Source organism: Pan troglodytes, chromosome 14, assembly GCF_028858775.2.
Source record: "Pan troglodytes isolate AG18354 chromosome 14, NHGRI_mPanTro3-v2.0_pri, whole genome shotgun sequence".
NCBI lineage: Eukaryota > Metazoa > Chordata > Mammalia > Primates > Hominidae > Pan > Pan troglodytes.
This window is the reverse complement of record NC_072412.2, coordinates 51,773,788-51,798,505: the sequence shown is the minus strand read 5'-3', so window position 1 is coordinate 51,798,505 and position 24,718 is coordinate 51,773,788. Positions and strand designations below refer to the sequence as shown.

At 34.9% G+C, this 24,718-nt stretch overlaps 1 protein-coding gene across 5 annotated transcripts in view; it reads left to right on the top strand.

Annotated features, from left to right (window-relative positions):
* Nucleotides 1-24,718, top strand: part of LOC112205253 (MAM and LDL-receptor class A domain-containing protein 1-like) — a 295,973-nt gene that overhangs the window by 260,817 nt on the left and 10,438 nt on the right. For 3 of the 5 annotated variants that reach the window (XR_010150670.1, XR_010150669.1, XR_010150671.1), the window contains 2 exons: nucleotides 5,759-5,856; nucleotides 10,098-10,334. Coding sequence is in view for 2 of the 5 variants with exons in the window: in XM_063792506.1 (XP_063648576.1) it covers nucleotides 5,759-5,856; nucleotides 14,929-15,102; nucleotides 24,260-24,475 (488 nt within the window). In the remaining 3 variants the exon portion in view is untranslated. Of the gene's footprint in view, nucleotides 1-5,758; nucleotides 5,857-10,097; nucleotides 10,335-14,928; nucleotides 15,103-24,259; nucleotides 24,523-24,718 lie in introns of those variants that run through there. The other 2 variants (XM_063792507.1, XM_063792506.1) reach the window with 2 other exon arrangements.

The following is a 24,718-nucleotide window of genomic DNA, read 5'->3' as shown; positions in this document are numbered from 1 at the left end:
GTTTCACCGTGTTCACCAGGCTGGATATGTTGATATTATGTAGTTTTTGTGTGTATGTGTGTAATTAAGCCTCGAATTTCCTTCCTGCCTTTTTTGCTTCGTTTCTACCTTCCTATTCCTACTCTGTTAAATTTCCATTGAAATAGGCAACTCATGTTAATTATGTTCCACTTTTATCTATGTTCATATAGTCACACACAGATATATATATATAGTAGATACATACATATTCAAAATTATATGTGTTTCTGTGATTGTTTTTTAAGAAATATATTATCTTGTAACTATTGTCCCTATCTTCTTACTAAAGATAGCTTATGGCAGTTGCCCCAAGTCATCAAATACTATCTATTTTTTTTCATTTTTTATGATAAAGTATTGGTTAAATGTAAAATTCAACCATTTTAGTGTACAGTTCACTGAGTTCTGACATACATACACAATTGTGTAACCATCACAAAAATGAAGATATAAAACAATACTATTCCTGCCCAACACATTGTTCTGTGCCATTATGTACTCAATAATTCTCCCACCTCCCACCACTGACACCAATGATCTGATTTCTAGCCCTAGTGTATGCCTGTTCCAGAATGTCTTGAAAATGGAATCATATCATATGTAGCATTTTGATTCTGCCTTCTTTCAATTAGCATATAGGACTTGAGACTCATCCATGTCGCTGGCTTCAGCCACAATTCCTTCCTTTTTCACTGCTGAATCGTTGGGTCCATTGTGTGGATGAGCCACACTTCATTTATCCACTAACCAGCTGAAGGACACTTAGATTGTTTCCAAATATTGTCAAATATGAGTAAAAACACCATTAAATTTGCATACGTGTTTTTGTCTGGACATAAGTGTTTATTTGGTTTGAGTTCTCTATCCAATGCCTATGTCTGTTTTTGTTTTTGTTTTTGTTTTTGTTTTGCACTCTGGTTGGTGAGAGAACTCTACCATTCCTGACTTTCTGTGACCTTCGGGAAATGTTCCAGCTATTCATTTCAGGTGTTTTCACCCCCAGACTCAGGTAGTTTTCTCCAATCCATGCACACGATCGGTCCTTACATGGCAATTTAGGGGGGACTGTCTGCAGATCTCGGGAGCTTGCTGTCTTTTCAAAGCTCCAGTACCTGAAAGGGGCAGCTGGCACTCTGTCTTATGAATTCTACCCATGTGGGTCTCCCCAAAGCACCGACTCTATCTGTTTCAACTTGAGGAGACTACCACACTCCTGTGTTTCCCCTCTGCACAGGCACCTGGAAACTCTGTCTAGGCAGTAAGCTGTGGGAATTACAGGACTTAACTCATTTGTTTCCCCTCTCTCAGAGATCACTATCCTGTGATCTATCACTATCTTACATTCCCATTGTCCTATATTTGACAGTCCATGCTAAATATGCTTTTTTTCTAATATTTTTCTTTTGCTCGTTTAAGACAGAAGATAAAATCCAGTCTGTGATACTGGATTCATGTTTGTTTATTTAGCTAAATTTATTTGATTTGGATATACCATAATGTATCTAGCTATTCCCCTATCCAGTGACATCAATATCATGACGATGTTTCAAATTTATTCTTGTACACATTTCCTCCTGTAGGATACTTTCGATTTTATGCAATAGATAATAACTAGGAGTGAGACTTCTATATTTTTTAAGCAAGATATGTATTTATATTTTCAATAAACATTTATAGATTCATTTACCCTAAAACTTTAGTACTTCAATTTTTAGTGACAAAATGGGACTACTTTTTCCTATTTTCCTACCAGCAAGAGGCATTATAATTCTCTATAAAAATTTCCAATTAATGGGTGTACAATGATTTCTCATATGTAATATTTATTTGCATTTCACTGAAAAATATTTTTTTCAAATGTTTCCAATGTCTCAATTTATTTGGGTTCTTTAATTTTACTAAGTAATATTTTACAGCTTTCGGGGTAGAGATTTTGAAAATCTTTTGCTAGTATTTTCCTAGGTTTTTGTGTTACTTTTAAAGAACTTCTGATTTTGATTATTGCTGACATATAGAAATGCATTTTTATAGAAAATATTGACCTTGTATCCAGTGGCCTTGCTAATTTTATTTATCATAGCTAGGAACTTATACATATATATTTTATTTTCTAGGATCACAATTATTTTGTCTGCAAATAATGGCAATTTTATTTCCTTTTTTCTAAATATTAACAGTTCTATCTTCCTTTTGTTGTTTTATGTACTGGACAGAATTTCTAGAATGTGTTGAATAGAACTGGTGGTAGCTGCTAGACTTGTCTTATTTCTCTCTCAGAGGAAAAGCTGTCAATAGTTAAACCTTAAGTGCCATGCTTACTGAAAAATTGTATTCTTTATCAGATAAAAATGTTCCCTTCTATTCAAGAGCGTGCTTTTTAAAAAAATTAAGAAATTGAATGTATGTTGAAAGTTTTCAGTATTTTTCAGCATCTATTATGATATGATTGTCAGATTATCTTTTTTGTCTATAAGGTAAATTGATTTTTTAAATATTAAACCCCTCTTGCACTCCTGAACCAAACCTAACTGGAGTAATTTTATTTATTATTCATTTCTTTATTCAATATGGTAATGCTTGTTTATAACTTTTGCATTTGTGAAAGTTATAGAGACTGGCCTCTAACGTTCTTAAGACATGTAAGGTGTTACTTCTAGGCCAGTGCATTAACAAGGTACCTGTTTTGCAGAAGGTGAGGTCGAGCCAGATGTGAACACTTTAACCCAGGGAGACTATTCACTCTGTCCTTTAATTTTTATATTGTGCTGGTCACATAGCCACTCTGGGGTATGTGGGTGTGTAAGAGTTTTACAATAAACAATTCTGATTACCAGAAGTAAACTCCTTGCCATGACCAGGAATAAAACTGGTAAATTCCACATTTCTCTAACTTGGCTCATTGTTTAGAGCAGGCTGATAGGAAGATAAATCAAGGGATGTGTTCCTAGAAGTCCCTGGGCCCGTGGTCAGAGTTTAGACTCTCTATACCCCTTACCTGCACATATTAATTTTGACGCAATATTGACAACTTTATAAATATTTGGTTAAAATTATCATAGGATAGCATTTAGCTTCCAAATCAATGGTCAGTAACTTCATATTTTAATTCTATTATCTTTCCATCTAGAAACATGTTATCTCTTTTCATCTAACCAGAGAGTTTGCAGTCTTTCACAAAGTTTATAATGTTCTTCATATAAATCGTGTCCCTTTTCTGTTAAATTTCTTCCTACATTAAAAAAATTAATTTTGCTATCAGGAGTTGGACATTTCTTGCTGTTTATGTATCTGGAAACTTACTGCTAAGATAAGATAAGTAATTGTGTAATATATCTGTTTCCATTTAGCTTACCAAATTTTCTAAATGATACTATAATTATAAAAAATGGAATACTTTGGCTTTCTATTTTTACAATTATATTATTGGTAAAACATGGGAAATTTACTTCTCTTTTTCTATAATGTCTACTAGATATTTTATTTCCTTGACTTCTACACTCACCAGACCTTTAAGATAATATTAGTCTAAGATTATAAATATTGCCTAATATTATCTCTAATTTATAGTTGTGATAGAAATATGTCATTTCCCATTTTAATTAATATTGTTTTATCATTTGCCATTTAGAATGCTATTTATTTTGAGGTTGTTCGCTAGTCTTTATTTAATTATTTCCTTTTATTTTATTAAGATTTGTGACTTGAAATTGTTCACTGGTTTTTCATAGTCTTTTCAACATTTAGATAGGATTCGATGACTTGACACTTTCATTTGTTGTTGTAACTGAATATGGAGACCGAGCTCCTAAATTAAACCAAACCTACATTCTTGGAAGGCTCAGATTAATCAAGACACACTATTTTTGGATAACAATTTCAAATTTATTCGACATCATTTTAATTAGAATATTTGTTCCTATGCTCACAAGTGAGATTGCTCTCTAGAGTTTTAAATTTTGTCCTATTTTCATCCATTTTATTAAAAATTAAAGATATTCTGGCAACCTAATATGAATCAGGGAGCTCTCCATATTTTTCTAAGATCTGAGGTTTCTCGAATAATGTTGCAAATATTTGTTTTTTAAAAATTAAATAGGGAGCCAGATGCAGTGGCTCATGCCTGAAATCCCAGCACTTTGAAGGCCCAAGGCAGGAGGATTGCTTGAGGCCGGGAGTTTGAGACTCTGCCCCTACAAAAAAATTTAAAATGTATGTGGTAGTGTGCTCCTGTACACCCAGTGGGAGGCTGAAGCTGGAGGATTGTTTGAACCCAGGAGTTCCAGGCAGCAGTGAGCCACAATCATGCTGCTGCACTCTAGCCTAGGTGACAGAGCCAGACCCTGTCTCAGGAAAAAAAAAAGAAAAGAAAATTAAATTTAACTCAGATGTGGGACCATACATTTCTCTCTAGATTTTCTTTTCATTACTTTTTCAGTTACTTTTGTTGTCTAAACGATTTATTCAGGCCTTTTGCTTCATTTAGATTTTGGCGTCTTAATGTGTACATGTTCTCACCTTCATTAACCAGCTTGTTTGAAATTGTGTATATTCTGTTGAATGACTGGAGGAGTAAGGTCTTTGAATATCGGTTCATTTGTTTTTAGAATTTTGATCATCTTTTTAAAAATATTCATTTGAATTTTACCTAAACCTGAGCATTTTTAGGTGGAAGAATTTTTCAAAATCAACTTTTCCCATTCTTTTCCTTTTTAGGTGAAGCATAGAGAATTTAATGAATTTGCTCGCATGCACTGTTTCCATTACCTGTAATTTGGAATTTGGGGACAGTAAACTTTATCTTTCCAAGTAGGTTTTGAGATTTAAAAACAATATAAACTGGGTTCTATTTTTCCCACTCAAAGATGACACTGCTGACTCACATCCTTGGTTGTTTGGTTAAACATGTGATGGAGTCTATAAAATAATACATTCTAATTCTAAATCCTTTCCTTTGTGTGCAGTCGGCATTGACTTGTATCTAGGAAAACTACTCTCTGAATACGGTATTTTCCAATGAAAATAGTTGGTTTTCCAAATTGCCTATCACTGTGATTATCAAAGGGCAGTATCAGACCTTGACATTGTTGGGTATAGCCTTCCTTGTAAGTCTTCAATATTCAATGAAACTACCCCAGACAGCAGCTCTGAACCTGTGATCTTTTAAGCTGCTGAGAGATGTTATCCCCTGCACATTTGCCATGAGCACATCCGTCGTAGTTAAAATCTAAAAGTGGTGATTTTGTTAATGTTCAGATTAGATCTTTAATTAAGCTTTGATCCCCTCTAGCACAGACAACAATGTCAAACACGTAAGACCCGGGAGAAACTAAAATTCATTCCATAAGCTCATATCCTTCGGTACTTTGTGAAGAAACTAAAAAATAAAGCTCTTGTGGGTATTTCATAAGGGCGTGTTGAATATCTAATTGTCAGCTTAGAAGCTTCATTTAATTTGATGTCAAACTCTATGACATAAATGAAGCCAACAGAAATGTTTGTTTAGGTGATTTGGATCAACAGCTTGTTTTAATTGATTAAATGTTATTTTAGGTATTTAATGTTATACCGGTATAAATGCTATTTGTTATCTACAAACCATAATAGTAAATATGTAAAAAATGTACTTTTCTTTATCTAATTGATAGTTTAGCATGTGCAAGGATAAGATTGTGGAGCAAAGAACAGCTAAGTGTGTAAGAGAACTTGCATCCGTATGACTTTCCCTTTGTTTTTGCAGGATCGTTTATTTATTTGGAGGCACAGCGCTCCCCCGGGGTGGCCAAGCTTGGAAGTCCTGTTCTTACAAAATTGCTCACTGCCTCTACCCCATGTCAGGTAATCAACTGTTCTGAATTTCCACTGGCCATTCTGTGGTTGTAAATCGCTGAGCTTGGGTTACTCTGCTAGTAAATGCCCGCCATGTTTTACTAGCACTTTAATAATGAATTAAGAGATTTACATGCGCTATTTCAACACAAAATGCTATGTCCTTCTAGAAGACCATTTGTAACACATAACTGGCACCATTCTTTTGAGGGCTATTAAAGCTTTCTGTTATTTTATATTCTTTTCACACAGTCATTTCAATAATCTAAAGCTGTGGATACGTGTTGCCAAAATTTTTGGCCAACAATGTACATTGAGAAAAGTAAAATCAGTTAAATAAGTGTTTGTTGAAAGAAAGACAAATGGAAATGATTATATTTACTGAAATTTGAGTTTTTAAAATGAGTCCTCTGGTGCCAGGCAAACACAAACTAAGGAGTGAAATATCCATTTTATTTCAGCAGCATATTAGAGAGGATGGACTAGTTAGATTTGGTTCAAGTCTCTTTTGCCACTTTCTAACTGTGGCTCAGACAAATTGTATATTCCTTTTGAGACTCAGTGTCTACACCAGAAACATACATGATTGTATGGATTAAATGTCAGCGTTTACATTGGAAGCATACACGATTATATGGAATAATGTCAAGGATTAAAATGTGATTAAATAAAGCACCTGGCAAAATATTTGGTACATAGTAGGTAAACAATGTTTGTACCAAACATTGGTATATATGTACCAAATATAATGTTAATTCAGTAAACATAATTCCTTTGCTTTCCATAAAAGTAACACCTAAATCAGAGGTCTGTATTCAGCTTGTCTTATTTTCAGTCCTTTTGAGAGCTCCAACATGCCTCTCGGCCCTTAGGATTTCAGCTAATTTTTTCGTCTTTACTTATCAGAAAATAATGAAGAGATCAATAGTGCCACACAGTAAATTCATTGCCTGTAAGTGTAGTGTTAGAGCAGTTTACTTGGGCATTCCTGGTGATAAATGACATATTATTCCGAGGTATAAACCTAATTATACTTTCAGTTTGGTATAAGTCTAAGTGGGAGTGCCCTGAGTTCTTAATAGTGGTGTCTATAGATACTTTCTTTTAAAGTCCTAAAGATACTTTCTTTTCCTTTCTTTTGTTTTTTTTTTCTTCCCATTTCTTTGTGAGAATAAGAATTAAAGCAAATGCCTGGTCTCCATTTCCATTTTATCCAAATGCCTTTTACCCATTCCCATCTCTTTATTTTAATTAAACCCTATAAGATAGACAGAAAAAGAGAAAGATAAATATAGAGTGTTTTTTTTTTTTTTTTGAGGGGAAACTCCAGAAGCACTTCTTCTTTGAAAGTACAAGCTAACTTAGATTTAATTCAAGGTCATACATTAAAGTGATGAGATCACAAATGTTAGATATATAGAAAAAATTGAATGTAAAGGAATATGATGTGTTAATTCTGCCTGCTTTACAGAAATTTGAAGATACTAAGAGTGTATTAGAAATTCCTATGACTCACCTAGAGTCACTGAGAAATCATATGCATGTATATGATATTAAAATGTAATCTACCTTTCCCATCATTGTATGCTTCCCGATAGCCATTGATTTGTGGTCACTGGGATTGAGTTTCAGTTTATCATTGTTTCCACTTTAGGACACTTAATTTTTGCTTAAGTTGGTAACTTAGTTGGGGTTGGGGTGTTATTTAGGTGGGGTCTCAGTGAAAATGCTGTCATGGACATTTTGGGTGCTTGGTAGTTTATCTCAAAACCAAGGCTTCGATCTCTAAAGGCTATGGATACTGACTTAATGGTTTGCCTTGGTTTTTGAAAAACTGAGACTGCTTCAAGGCGCCACTGCAGACTGCCAGAATAGATATTTGTTTTTCACGCCTTTCTCTATGTGCTTGAATTTTAGGAGTCTTTGAGTTAGCAGGAAGGATATTTGAGTTACTTTGTAATGCTTTCCAGTTTAGGAAGTAGGAGTAGACGGTAGGAGAATGTTATTGATAGTCTGAGATACACATAGCTATGGTTCTCAGGATTTTTCTAAGACTATAATATGAATTTTTTAAATAAGTTTGTGGCAATATGTGATATTTTCTTTTTCTTTCTTTCTTCTTTTTTTTTTTTTTTCCTGAGACAGAGTCTCACTCTGTCGCCCAGGCTGGAGTGCAGTGGCGCAATCTGGGCTCACTGCACGCTCCTGCCTCAGCCTCCTGAGTAGCTGGGACTACAGGTGCCCACCACCACTCCTGGCTAATTTTTTGTGTTTTTAGTAGAGTCGGGGTTTCACCATGTTAGCCAGGATGGTCTCGATCTCCTGACCTCGTGATTCACCTGCCTTGGCCTCCCAAAGTGCTGGGATTACAGGCGTGAGCCACCGAACCCGGTCGATATTTTCTTACATAAAAGTTACAGAATAAGCAAACAAAACAAATTCTTACCTTCTTGGGTAACTGGAAAATCTAGCCAATCCTCTGAATTGGAACGTATTAATAATAGTGCTTTCATGGAACCAATGTTCTTCATTATAAGGTAGTAGAGTCAAGCAGTGAGATAACCAGTGTGGGGTACTTTGATATGATTAAAGCCTTCATTTTCTGAAATTATATGGTTTTTTGTTTTTCCTACATAATCCTAGCAGACTAATACAGTTAAGAATCTTTTATTTTTTTGAAAGGAATTTAAAGCAACTTGAGCTTTCTCGTGAGTTGCCATTTCTAACAGCACGATTTTAGGGCCATTTTGCATGGATTACCTTGTACTTTATATGTGGCCAACACATGCCATCAGCATGGACAATTGTTCTTGCAGCTAATCATTGTTCAAGATGCGGACTTTAATTTATGCTTCAAAAGTCCTTTCAGCCACTAGTGGAAAATTGGCATTTTTCTTTGAAATACAAGATAGGACAAACAGAACACGAGGGAGCCCAAAGCTATTCTATCTTACTGCTGTTGAAATGCTGTTACTGTTTACAATTAACTAGGAAATGTAAAGTATGAAGGGGATTAATGTGGGTACTAATATTTTCTGAGTTTTCATATTTGAGTTACTGTGTAAGTAACATAATCTCTTACTTTTAGGACTTCACAATTAAATACAGAAAGATGGATAATATGAAGCTTTTGCTTTCAAAGTTAGTTTATATGTTCATCTATTGATCTTTCTTTTGTTTTTAATTCTCCAACTTGTTTTGCAAGTACATTAATATTCCTTAATTAAAAATAATTCATAGATTGTTTTACAAATATGAATGAGAAAGTCAGGACAAAGGTAGTTGAAACCAGAGATAGGTTGGATCCCAAAGTAAAGTTTATGAGGGCCAGCCTACACATTTGAGTCTGCCAATGCAGAGAGGGCCACATGTGGTTCAGATTCAAGGAAGTAAAGAGAAATAAACAAAACTGAAAATAGTTCTTCTGAGACTTCTCCCGAGTGCTTGCTATATTACAAAGTAAACATTATACCTACGATTCAACACATATATATTGCTTATCTACTGTGTGTTGATCACAGTCCTCAATGCAGGGAATATAATGACAACAACCTAAACACATGCTTGCTCTAACAAAATGTTGTTTAGTGGGGGATACTGACAGCAATTCAGTGTGAAATGCTGCAAACTACAAGAGGGTGAGTCCAGTATAATAATAACACTCTACAAATCTCTCTCAAAGAGTTTTAAAAGGCCATGTCTTACAATGTCCCCAAAGTAGGACAATGAACTGGAGTCAAAGAAGAATTTAGAAAAAAAGTAATTTTGGATCATGTCCTGCAATGGTGCAGTTGTGCTCTATTCCCTGGTCATTGTGTTTAATCCAAAGATCAATGTTAGAATAGCTGATGGATTCTAGAGGAAGCAACAGTCTACAGAGGAAAGGGCGAGCAGGTGCTCTCTCCAATCTGTATATCAAAGCACATAAAGATTAATCATTTAAACGGGAAAAACAGATTCTGTTTTATTGAAGATTCTAAACCTCAACATAAGCTTGTTCAGGAAAAGAATGCCCAGGAAAAAGCATAACTGACTAGGAGCCATAAAAATCACTATGGTAATGGTGAGGGATGTGTGTGTGTGTCTGTGTGTTTATGTATGTGGTGAATGATCCCCTCTTTCAATATATACTTATTCCCAGCTGAATTTTGAGGAGCTATAGATATCTTAGCTTGTTTTTTTTTCTTTTCTCCCATTTATTTATTTTGCTTTTTTGGCTATTCTTGTCCTTCTGTATCTTCGTATTCTAGATCTGATAAAGGTGCAGCAAGTGTGGCAATAAGCAGACTGAGGAAGGCATAAAGGGTCTGATGTGAAGCAGAGAAGGCAGAGGTGGCTGAGGGTTTGGAGTAAAATCGAGAATGGCCATGAAGATCTGACCAAGGAGCTCTGAGATTGAGAAGGAATTAGAACAAAGTCCATAGGGAAGTTGAGAAAATTGGCAGAAAATTTGAAGAGGAGGGTTTCAACAGGAGATGATCAAAATTAAAAAAAAAAAGAAAGAAAGAAAACAGAATAATAAGGAAGAATTCATTTTGAACCTCTGAATCATGATCTTGGGTGTCCCAGACTGAAGTATCAGAGAGCCCAAGGTCCCAGAGGCACTGTACAGACACGAGAGCCAATGGAACTAAGACTATCACCCCCTCTCCAGCTTAGGTACTCATCCATATGCAGTAACTGGTGTAAATCACCAGATGTTCTTTCCTTTGGTAGTAAAATATATAATTTAATGTATACATATATATTTTTTAAAAATAGAAATAATTTAAAATCATAAGGATACAATTAAAAATGAAATAATTGGAGCTTCCATTTTTGTCTTCAATATTCAGAAAGAACTGTTTGTTGGAAACTTTTTTAACCACATGAAATTCTCTTGAATGCAGTGATTCAAAGTCTTGAATAGTCATACTATATATAAAATCTGCCTTAGTGGAGACCCAATAAAAATAAAAGCAAGCCCTTTTTATTAACATTTTACTTAACTTGTTTTGAATGGAGCAGGCATGCATCAAGAAAATTTCCTTTAAAAATGATCAAGTAGTAAATAAAATTTGAATGTTTGGTGTAATTTTCACTTACATGCTTTGCAGACCTGTTTCATGCAACATTCTGGGATGATGGACAATGTTCCCTATGTTAAGTATAGTAGCTACTAGCTACATAGAGCTATTGAGCATTTTAAACAACTGAGAGGCCGGGCGCAGTGGCTCTGGCCTGTAATCCCAGCACTTTGGGAGGCTGAGGCAGGCGGATCACAAGGTCAGGAGATCGAGATCATCCTGGCCAACATGGTAAAACCCCATCGCTACTAAAAATACAAAAATTAGCTGGGTGTGGTGGCACGTGCCTGTAGTCCCAGCTACTCTGGAGGCTGAGGCAGGAGAATCACTTGAACCCAGGAAGTGGAGGCTGCAGTGAGCCGTGATCACACCACTGCACTCCAGCCTGGGCAACAGAGTGAAACTCTGTCTCAAGAACAACAACAACAACAACAAAAACAAAACCATAACTGAGAAAATGAATTTTTCACTTTGTTTAATTTTAATTAATTTAAATTTAACAGCCACACTATTTTCACAATTTTGTAGTTATGCTCATTATAATTAAATGTTCATTTTCTTTTGCCACTCTTCCTCCAAAAGACTCAAAGGTCCCTAAGGACCTGTAATGCCTTATACATTTTTTTTGACATAGAATAGATTATCTTTCTTTCTCTCTTTCCTCTCTCTCTCTCTCTCTGTTACTTTCTCTATATATATTTCTGAATGTTTATAAGCATTTACTGACAGTCTTCTCATTTCTTTCTTCTTTTTTTAATGCAATTAACTGAATACTTAGAAAATACAAATTACTATAATAAGTTCTGTGAGGAATTTATGACACGTTTCATGATTTGGAGTTTAAAGTTTAGTGTTCTGCTACTGGCATGTACCAGGTTGAGAGGCACAGAGTTTCCATACTTGAGTACTACTTATGTGAAGTCACAGCTTGTATCAATAACTTAAAATTGATCATTACAGAAATTCAAATCAAAACCACAATGAGATATCATCTCACACCAGTCAGAATGGCCATTATTAAAATGTCAAAAAAAAACATGCCGGCAAGGTTGTGGAGAAAAAAGTATGCTTATACACTGTTGATAGGAGTGTAGATTAGTTCAACCATTGCAGAAAGCAGTATGGCAACTCCGCAAAGAGCTAAAAGCAGAGCTACTATTCCACCCAGCAATCCCATTACTGGGTACATATACCTACAGTACTAGAAATTTTTCTACTGTAGGTCATGTGCAGTGGCTCACGCCTGTAATCCCAGTACTTTGGGCAGCTGAGGTGGGTGGAGTGCTTGAGTCCAGGAGTTTAAGACCAGTCTGGGTAACATGGTGAAACCCTCATCTCTACTAAAAATTTTTTTAAAAATTAGCTGGGTGTGGTGGTGCAAGCCTGTAGTCCCAATTACTGAGAAGGCTGAGGTGGGAGAATTACCTGAGCTCAGGAGTTTGAGGCTGCAGTGAGCCGTGATCATGCCACTGCACTCCAGCCTGAACAACTGGAGTGAAACCCTGTCTAAAAAAAAAAAAAAAAAAAAAAAAAAAAAAGACATCATTCTATCATAAAGATACATTCACATGTATGTGAATGGTCATTGCAGCGCTATTTACAATAGCAAGGATATGGAATCAACCTAGATGCCCATCAATGACAGATTGGATAAAGAAAGAGTGGTACATATGTACTGCGGAATATGCAGCCATAAAAAAAGAACAAGATCATGTCTTTTGTGGGAACATGGATGGAGCTGGAGGCCATTATCCTTAGCAAACTAACACAGGAAAAGGAAACCAAATACCGAATGTTCTCACTTACAAGTTGGGAGCTAAATAATAAAAACAATGAACACAAAGAAGGAAACAACAGACACGGGGGTCTACTTTAGGGGGGAGGGTGGAGGAGGGAGAGGAGCAGAAAAGATAACTATTGGGTACAATGCTTAGTACCTGGGTGACGAAATAATCTGTACAAGTCCCCGTGACACGTGTTTGCCTATGTAACAAATCTTCACATGTACCCCGAACCTAAAATAAAAGTAAAAAGGGAAAACAATGAATTAAAAAAATTTGTGGGCTGTATCAATAAATTTTGTTCAGTGATTTCACCCTCAAAAATTCAAAATATAATGGAACATTCCTTGGTATTTAATAACTTAAGAATTTAAGTCTGCATAATGCAAATTCTATAAAAAAAGTAAATTAAATATAAGTTCTGAGCTCTTATCCCATTGACTATGGATCCCGTTGGCATTTATACTTAATACACTATTAAAATAACTTCACACTGGTGATGTACTGAGTGACAGTTTGACAGCTCAAAATTCTGATGGGACATGCACATCTCTTGTACAACTAGGTTTAAAGCTCTGTTTTGCATATTTACAAGCTTGGGACACAGTGAAACTTACAGCAGGGATCTAAAATGTAATCGCAGTTGAGAAACATGAATCCTCTCTTTCCATGGAATTTAATTAAACCTTTCCATTATTTTTGTTTCTAACTCACCTGTCAAGGTGTGAATTAAGGTAAGCACAGTAATAAAATCTGAAATGAAATAAACAATCAGAATTTTTAAATCAGGTGGTCACAATTAAGTAGACATTGATAAAAATGTGTACCAAATAGATGCTTGGTGTTTTAAAATGAACAATTTTTTTAAAAAAGCATTTAAAACATTTTTTTGGTCAACATTCATCACTGGAATTGGGTCCCAACAGTGAAATACATGGCTTGCCTATACATACACTAGTATCTGTCCATGTATCAGTATAAAAGCACAATGATGAATGGGAAAACATTTTTAAAAAAGAATTTAAAATATAATGGACCTGAAAAAATGTCACTGAATCTAAAGAGAAGTATTCCACTTTTGTGGGACCTCATCTTTAAATGTTGGGTTTTTCTTTAAAACATACAGCCTTAGGACCTGTTATATGATAATGAGAAGAAGCAAAAAAATTTGACTGCAGCGTACCTGAACTTGTTTTAATGGAGGTTTTGTGGGCATATTTTACAGAATGAATCATCCAGACAACATTGAGGGAATTAATTTTTGCCTCACACAGCTCCAGGTACTTAGAAAGTGGTCAGTAAATTTTGGTTGAATCAATAACAGTACGCAATTTCATGTTAGGGCTACTGCTATCAGCACCTGGCATAATCCTCTCTATTCTCTTCACTATGTAGTTAAGCCATCAAACCTTTAGATGGTGTCATTATTGATGGTGAATAGGAAGTGAAATGATTAAGCCTCCCTACCCTCAAAGAATGTTGTCTTACTTGGCTCAATTATTGATGAACAGTATCCTGTGAGCTTCCCCATTATTTGTTAATGCTACCACAGAGACTAAATTGATATAAAGTATTAATTACAGTTTTTAAAATTAACCTAAGAAAATAATTTTTAAGGAAAGTTTTTCTTGTTTGAAACATCAAGTTTGTATAGTAATACTTGATTTTGTAACGTTGAGTCTCAACGTGTACCTCTCATATTTGTAAGAAGCCAGAGAGAAGGATTCTGGAAACTTCCATGGAAACAGTGGTACTGCCCATGACTGGGTTACACATCTGCGGGAAAGGAGAATTGAGAAGATTATATTTAACACAGAAGTTGTTTGGAATATATATATATATATATATTTTGTTGTTGTTGTTTTGTTGTTGTTGTTGTTTGTTGTTGTTGTTGTTTTGTTTTGTTTTGTTTTTTGAGATGGCGTCTCGCTCTTGTTGCCCAGGCTGGAGTGCAATGGCGTGATCTCAGCTCACTGCAACCTCCCCGCCTTCTGGGTTCAAGCGATTCTTCTACCTCAGCCTTCCGAATAGCTGGGATTACACGCATGCAATACCACACCCGGCTAATTTTTTTGTATTATTAGTAGAGATGGTGTTTCATGCCTGTAATCCCAGCACTTTGGGAGGCCGAGGCAGGCAGATCACCTGAGGTCAGGAATATTTCAAATTATAGGAAAAACTACCAGAGACAGGTCAATGGAATATTTATATCATTGAAAACATGTTTTCAACAGGTGCAGTTTTGGTATCATTTGTCTCAACATTCAAATCTCTCAGTTTTTACAAGAACGTCTCTAGATGGAAACTTGCAAAAGCAAGGCAAAATAATCAGATTCTCCGAATCTCAGTGGAGCCACGCAAAAATTGATCTCATTGCAGAAGCGGGAGAATCTACTCTACCTTTTCAGGTAAGCACATACGAAATTAATACAACTCAACAGAAGACACTTATTTAATGCTAATCCTTTCAGATAACAATATAACACACATAGCTCATACCTTTTCAGGTGAGCACATATGAAATTAATACAATGCAACAGAAGACACTTATTTAATGCTAATCCTTTCAGATAACAAAATAACACACGCAGCTCATGAATTTATTCAATATTAATGAAGCAAACACATTCAGAGATCAAACACATGATCTGTGATGAGTAGAGAGGTTGTTTTGACTATGCACTCAAGACATGTGTAGAATAGTAGCAAAAATGGAGATAAGAAATGAATAAGATGGCAGAGAGAAGAGTAACTTAAAATCATTTCTAAGTGAAGACATTGGATTATATGATCTAGTGAAAAAAAGTCTGACGTGGGCTGTAATATTTTAATCCTATTGCCTCACTTTCTGCTGCCTGGTAACATTGAGAATGTTATCCACCTTTGGGAACTGGAGGACATTATACAAAGTGAAATAAGCCAGGCACAGAAGGACAAATATGGCAGGTTCTCACTCATGTGTGGGAACTAAAAAGTTGATCTCATGGAGGTAGAGAGGAGAATGGTGGTTACTAGAGGCTGAGAAAGGTGGGGAGGAGGAGGTTAGGAAGGGAGATTTGTTAATGGTTAAAAAATGTAGTTAGTTAGATAGAAGAAATAAGCTGTAGTGTTTGATAGCACAGTAGGGCAATTATAACAAGTTATTGTGTATTTCAAAATATTTAGGGGATAAGATTTGGAGCGTTCCCAACACAAAGAAATGAGAAGTGTGTGAGGAGATGGTATCCCAATTACCTTTATTTGATAGTGACACATTATATGCATGTATCAAAATATCACATTTACCCCATAAATATGTACAACTACTATGTATTAATAAAATATAATAATAAAAGAAGGCAAATGTATCTTGTCAAATGGGTGTTCTAATTTCTACCTTCCTGTATATAAGTCTTCTGGATGACATTTGAAAAGAGCTATTTTGGAAACTAGATTGGATGGAGTGGAATATGGTGGAAAGCACACTGTTTTGGAGTCAGTGGTCTGAGTTTTAGTCTCTGCTCTGCTCATTGGTTGCTAAGTGACTGTGTAAATATTGTCTTTGTGCATCAAATTTCCTAATGTGTGAAAACCAGTGATGATAAAAGCAATATTCCAGGGGAGTCTGAATATTAAAGATAATATAGCTAAAATGGCAGCCATGAACATGGGCTCTGGAAACTTGGGTTCAAGTTAAAGGGTTGGGGGTGGTGGCTCATGCCTGTAATCCCATCGCTTTGGGAGGCTGAGGCGGGTGGATCACGAGATCAGGAGATCGAGACAATCCTGAGTAACACGGTGAAACCCCACCTCTACAAAAAATACAAAAAATTAGCCGGGCATGGTGGCACGTGCTTGTAGTCCCAGCTACTCTGGAGGCTGAAGCAGGAGAAGCACTTGAACCTGGGAGGTGGAAGTTGCAGTGAGCCGACATGGCGCCACTGCACTGCAGCCTGGGCAACAGAGTGAGACTCCATCTTTAAAAAACAAAAACAAAAAAGTGTATGATTATAGGGAAGTTACCGAAGCCCTCTATGCCTCTTTCATTAGTAGGGTGTGAGGATAATAGTTGGGGATTTAAGGTCATCTCATCCTCATTTCTGAACAAATTGAGATAAATATAGAGGTTAAACAGGTAGAGAATACATATTTTGGAGCAGATGGCTTTAGAATGTAGAGTCACTTATTTAAAATAATGCTTGATCTTAGAATAAATAGAATTACCCAGAGGACAATTGACTGTGCTGGAGAAATATAGAGCTCATACTCTAGGCGAAGTCTCTTACCTTTAGCCAGAGATAATATCAGTGTGCATGCCTCCTGAGGACAGGCTGGCTCCCAATAGTGGGTGTTGAATGGGAGAAGAGGATGAATCGAGCTCCCCCAGGTTACTCTTCTAACTTCACAGTCGGGTAAATCTTCCTCCTCCCACGGAGTGAGGGGTAAGTAACAGCAATGTTACTACAGTGAACCACCTCCCCATGAAAGCAGGAAGACTAGGGCATAAGCATCAACTGTAATCAATTACTGTTCTCTACTTTATACAGTTATTGTGAGGATTATATGGTGTATACTTGTAAAGCACATGGAAGCAAATCTGGCACAAACACAGAATTCAGCTGTTTTTATTGCTGTAGTTATTCCTTGGATATTGTCTGGAAATAGTAGACACTCAATAAATCTTAGTGTTCTCTGTTTTATAAAGGGAATTCCCGCTTGATCAGAACTCTAGGCTTGATCATTAAAGGCTTCTTTACTCAGTGAAGGTCCCCAACGTCCCTTCTCAAAGATCAATTTATTCTATTCTCATATTTAATGGACAAAGACATCATGAATACTAGCAGCTCTTAATTGGGAAGCATTTGACACAAAGGCTGGTCATGGAATCATTTTGGTGTCAATCTCCATTGCAAGTAGCAGGGCAATGAAATCAGAACAATTTGATCTTTTGCCTCCTGCATTTATATTCTACATTCTATAGAAAATTGTTTTCATTCGGTTTGCTTTTAGTTAGAATGAAACTCACCAAGAAGATCGTTCAGAGTTTGTCATTAATTGACATATTGAGAAGAAAATAGAATGTCCTTTCTAGCAGTAAGTAATTTAGAAATATGAGTTGAAACACATGCCATTTCTGTCTACAGCTGGAAGCTCTCATGGACCCATCAGCATTACTGAAGAGTTTCAGTGAATGCAATTTTTGTTTTCTCTTTAATGTTCTCCTTTTTGGATATAGTAATGGTTTTGCTTTGCAGTGCAAATGGAGACTATCCCTTATTATCTGGGGGCATATTAACTAGTTTGTAGATGGGCAGTGGTTTGGTTAGATTCTGTGATTTGGCTGCAATGGATGTGTGAGGGTTTCTAACTCAGCCCTGCTCCTCCCTCTCCCTTCATCCCCCTGCTGGTGGCTCAGCACCTTGTGTTGCTTTTTCTCTCCAATCAGCCTCAATGCTGAGTTCTTTCGAGGCCTCGGTCACATTGAATTCACCCCAGAGAAGCTAAGACTTTTCCTCTGTGCCTCCCCACTTAATCTGCCTATGAGTTGGCTACAGCACACATTTATTTTGGAAACTAGAGATGAGTAAAAGAAAAATAAGAAAAAAACATCCCCTCACATTTCACTCTCAAGAAGCCCATGACAGCCCTATAATATCCAATCAGCAATTTAGAAAATTAAGTTTGGAAAGCAATAAGCTTTTTAAAAATGAGTTTAGAGGCAAAACCCAAGCTGCCCTGAACCACTGTGAGGCCTTTAGACAGCTGATTTCATGATAGGTTTGATTAAACAGTGCTGCCCCCAATCTCCCAGAGGGTGTCATGTAATAAACACTCTCGGTGTTATGTTACCATTCTCAGCTCTGAGCTATTCACATTTCAAAACTCATCTGGCCCCAAAGACTTTAGATAAGGAACTGTGGACTTGCATTGATGTTCTGCTGTGAATCAGTCTGGATTTTATACATACACAATATATAAAAATAGATACACTTGCACAGATACATACATGGTAATATTTAATCCATGAGTATTGCATATATTTACTATTAAATATTTCTAACTAGTAGTTAAAACAGAGAGAAACAAATACCTAAATACAGCTCAGGATTAACTAATGTTAACATTTTGTTTGCTTATAATGTTAAAGTTTGTTTGCTTATGAAGATGCAACTTTTGTCTTCCTTGTATCTCTCTCCATCCCATTTCTTATCCTCTGCAGAAAAAAAAAAGATGCTGATATTATGCTGGCTTTAACCTGATTTCTCTGAGTGTATTTTTAAAGATATGAAAATATACATGAGGATTCTAGCTAGGTACAGTTCTACTTTGTTCTTTTATCGACAACAAATGAAAAAGATATTCTACCTACAAATAGTTAATCTAGCTTTTTAAATATTCAAATATTTAAAGTTTGTCTTCTTGGATATAGGTTAGGATTTAAGATTAGTAGCCTGAATCATTTAAGGGTGACCTTAGTCATTGTCTAGCTTTCAGTTCTACGTGACTAAGCTCTGAACATATTTATACAGTACAGTGTAATCCAGTCCAAATATTGGAAAGAAGAAAGACATCAAATCACGTGACCTCTGTGTTCCCTTTTAGCCATGAAATTCTGATTCAGTGTGGTTCTTTTGATGTCAATTGTAGACAGTATAACAGAATGCAGATTGCTTTGGGTTTCATAGCAAATAAGCACCCCTAGTTAGGTAGGGCATTTGCTCTTCCTGCTGGCAAAGAATTAGGTTTACTGTTTTCTCTGTAAGAACAGCAAATTAATGACATTTCAATATTCCCTCTATTTCTTGTGAGAGTTTATTGGAAAAATTTAGGTCAAAGAGTTAATAGTATTTTTCAAATCTGTTTTAACTTGGCCTGCTCACTTGCTATGTTCAGCTTTTCACACAAATAGATTCTTTTAATATTTCTTTTCCCCCCAACTGTTGTGCTGTTTTAGTATCTCAAGGTGGCACTTTTTCTGAGTAGTCCATTGATTTCAAGTTGCTCTACTTTCTTCGAGCTTCCTATTAAAATGTAATTGTATCATATTTTAGATTTCATTTTGAAATGAACCTTTTGTGAAATTTCACACAATGATGGATACCATGTTCGCTCTTTATCGGAGTCAATGATATAAATCAATAACAATTTCCTGACATTATTTGACGATTCAGTGAAGGGTAAGATTCATAACACAAAAGTAAAAGGTGATCGAGTCTCCGTAAAGTTGCTGTGTCCTTGGCCTGCTTAATCTAGAGCTGCATGAAATCTTGTTTCTCCAGACAGCCCTATTCTGCAGCATCCACTAAAGCCCATTTATCTCTTTATTTCATTAGAGAGATGCAGGATAGTATAATCATTAATGGCTCAGCTTACATATTTTTCTTACTTGACATGTGACATTCAACCAATTACTTCTATTCTCTAATCTTCTGTTTCTTTCACCTTAAAATAAGATGAAAATAGCATCATCTTCACAGGATTAAAACAAGTGAATGTGACTGGCATATAGTAAGTGCTAAATAAAAGGTGGCTGCTGCTCTTATTATTGATACCATCATCATTCTTCAAAAATTAATATATTCCTACTACTCTCTACTCCTTCTTACTATATCTCTATTTTCTCTTGGATTCATATTCATTTTTTGCTCCTGTTATTTTTTTTGAAAACAATATTTCTATGTTAATTGCGTATTTGTCTGGAAAAGCACCTGAGTTTTGCACTTGTAAAAAGTAATCACTTGATTATGAACATTTATGAATTTTTGTGGTTCCTAAAAGCAAGAAATTATTTTGTTCATAGAAGGAATAATATAATTGAATAAAACAAAAATCAACAAGATCCCAAAAAATAGTTTTAGAAGAGTGAGTCATCTAATTCAATTTAAAATGTAAATTATTCAATTACCTTGAGAATCTTATCAAATGAGGTTTTCACTCTTCCTCCATCTGTGGTTGAAACAGCTCTTCTGAGTGACCTCTTTCTCACTTACTGATTACTAATTGATGCTGACTGTAGTTCCGAAAGGGAATTGGTCACAACATTTTATATTTATATATATATGTATATATATACATATATATATGTATATATATACACACACACACATATATATACACACACACATATATATGTGTCTATGTGTGTATATAAATACACACACATATATGTCTATGTGTGTATATATATACACACATATATGTGTGTATGTGTGTATATATACATATATACACGTATATACGTATATATACGTGTATATACGTATATATCATATAATATATGATATATATACACATATATGTATATATATATCATATATACATATATGTGTATATATATCAGTTTGGTTACATATATACACATATATACACATATATACATATATACACGTATATACGGATATATATGATATATATCATAATATATGATATATACATATATGTGATATATATATCATATATATTTACACATATATGTATATATATCATATACATGTATGTGTATATATATCAGTTTGGTTATGTATATACATATATACACATATATACACATACATACATATACATATATACACATATATACATATATATATGTATATGTATATATCAGTTTGGTTAAAACCAGCAATAAAAAATAGGAACAGCCAAGGTGATTTTGAAACCATGAGATGGTCATTATTTACAGGTGTAACAGACATTTTTTGAAGGAAGTAATTGCTTGTATTTTAAAATTCGTATGATTTTAATTAATGGTAGAATTACAATTTCTAATTGTATAATTATGAATTTAACTATGTAGAAGTAAGCAAGCAAAATATAGATGACCTAATATTACTTTTGTTTGGCTTTTGAAGTTGGATTTATCCTTCCATTTTAATATGAATATCTAAAGGAACCTGGTGGGTCCCTTCAGGTAAAATAATGTAACCACATTTTAAAGACTACCTCAGGATTTTACTTCACCTCATCCCAGGGCCCACCCATTCCATTCAAATAATGTGAGCGTGTACCTCTTTAGGAGCATAGAGAAGTGCCTCAAACTGTCGTTTTTTTTTTTCTCCAGTTTTCTCTGAGTAGCACAGACCTTCAAATATGATGGTCAACAAATGCTTGTCTAATGAGTCTGAAGAATTAAACATCTATTTTAATTGACATCAATGCAAGATGTATTATAATAATGAATATAGAAAAACTCTTTCAAAAGTTAAGCTGTCCAAAAAAATCACAGTCACTTAATGGTATTAAACACAATATATTTCTAAAGTACAATACTTGTGTATATTTTACCAAGATCCTTCTTCAAAACCTATGTTATTTTCTGCCTCTGGAATGAAGGCTAAATTTCTTAGTTTAAGATTCTACAGAAATCATCTCTAATCAGAATCTTAAAAAAGTATTATGTACATCACATTAAAATATCAAAAATTGCAAATAAAGCAACAGTCCCTGCTGACCACCCTCATCACCCACTATAGATTTTATCTTGAGTATCTTTAGATACCAGTTTATTTTTACGTCCAGTCCATTTTCTATTTACTTAATATGTATAAATGTACCACATATACTTGGAAATCTAAACCATTGTATGTTTTCAGCCTAAGTAATATTATACTATAACATTTTTCTGTAACTTAATTTTTTTACTCCAAAACACATGTTGAATTTCTTTCCATAATGACACATGGCGACAGATATTATTTTTAACTGGTATAGTATTTCTCACTGTTGATTGATTCATTCACATGTAAGTTCTTTCCTGTCATTTGTCATCAAAACCAGCACTGAAATAAACATTCCTGCACAAGCCTTCATGTGTATACCTTTGAGTGTCTCACTAGGATAAATGCCAAGAAATTAACTCAATTTTTATAGTCTATGCAATTTTTCTTTTTAACAAATGCTATCTAGTTTCTCTCCAATTGAGCTGTACCAACTCATGGAATTTTCCTCTCCATCTATTATCTGATTAATTTGTTGTTCTCTTAAAATCTTATACTCCGTTAACACCCATCAACATTTTCTAAACACACCATACACTTTCTCATCTCTGTGTTTTTGCTGCGATTGCTGCCTCAGTTTCTCGAGGTAAAATGTTTTGCCCAACAAAATTTGGTATCATGGAGGCTTACTATTACTTCTCCACCAAATCTTTTCCCAAACTCTCATTATTGGCAGAAATAATGAAGTGTCTTCTTTGAGTCTCCTAGTATCTTATACTTATTTCTTATACAGCATTTATGATGTAGGGTAGTGAATGTATCATACGAAGTGTAGGAGAGGAAAAGTAATACCGTTTCCTCACTCATCACAAGGGATATGGCTGGAACCCCTATAACAAAAGAGAGGTTAAAAAGAAAAAAAATAACAAATTTATTAGCATTTTATGTGACATAGGGGCCTTCAAAAACAAAGGCCTGAAGACCAGGGAAAACTCTCTATGTTTATGCTTAAGTTCAACAATGAATGGACAATCATGAAGAAATACAAATGGACAGAAAGAATATGATCTCATTGTAAAAACTTGGAGAGAACTCAGCAAAGATCTTTATGGGCCTCTCTGTGTAGTGTTTCTTTCATCCAGGTATAGATAGGGTAGGACACCAGTTAAATGAGGTTCTTATGACCTATTTTGAGGAGAAGTAAGCCGGATAATTCCTTTATGGCTGGCTCTCACAAAGGAAAGAGAGGGGAAGGCAGAGAGGGACTCCAAGGTGATATATTTTGGGACAGCATGTTCTGACTCCAAGGTGTTGTATTTTGAGATAGCATGTTCTGAGCCCTGGCACAAGTAAATTTAATGATCCTTGAGATTGGAGACCCTCCTTGATAGGATAGAAATGTACCTTCTGTCTGTGTCCTGGACTGGTGGTCCACTATGCAGGTTCATAAGATTCCTGGCATAAATTACTTCTTCCTTTTCCTCCTTTCTCTCTCTCTCTCTCTTTTTTTCTTCTTGGAATAACAACATAATATGAGTAATTAACAAGAAAGAAAACAAATTATATCAGTCATTATTCAGCCTTAGAATAAACTAAAATTAAATAGATGTCTCTGAGTGCTTCAGCATATGAATATTATCAACCACTGTATGTGGTTATTGATGTGTGCTTTACTACAGTGAGTATGTTTCTGTGTATGTATATAATATATATTATGTTTGTATGAATGTATATAATATTTAAATATTTTAATATGGAAATAAATCATTGCCTTCAGCACACTGATTACAAATCAATTCATATCTCAATTAAATTGAGTTGTAAGTCACACAGTTGATTGCCCCAAAGAGCTCATTATAAATGCATATGACTCTTAATGGCTCCAATGAGAAGAGAGCCCTTCACTCGTGATGAATGTTACCACTTTAATTGAAACAAGGTTACCTTTGGCATTAAGGAACGAAAGACGCTGTCAAAGCAGTTATGGTTTTATAAATTTAAATTAGGATGTTCTGGTCAGAACAGTTTTCTAAAATTAGATTGGAGAATGGGACAGATGTAAATAGGGTTCCTCTACACAAAGAAATATGATTGTAAGACATTACTTTTGTGATGTGTTTTTAACAGTTTTATCTTTCTGTAATTATAGTTAATTTTGGAAGCTACTGTTTTGTCATCAAATGCTACCGTTGCTCTAGATGACATCAGTGTGTCCCAGGAATGTGAAATTTCCTATAAATCACTACCAAGGAGCAGCACACAAAGCAAGTGTAAGTTTTCCCTTGTCGTTGTTGCTGTTTTAAACATTGAATTAAGCTCTTCTCAGTATCAAAATATAAAATGTATTAGAGTCACGAATACCTAATACAGGGTGTGGATTATATCACCTGTTCTTGAAACCTAAAAAATATATATATATATATATATATTTTAAAAGGTAAACAACTGGTCTAGTCCTTAGGCCTCTCTTCCAGTAATATGGAAAATATTCTATGCTTGCAGCTGAAATTATTGCATCCAAATATTTTAATTATAAATATTATGAAAAAATTATAATTATTTTGCATATTTTAAATACACTTTTATAAATATTCACTTCTCCATTAAT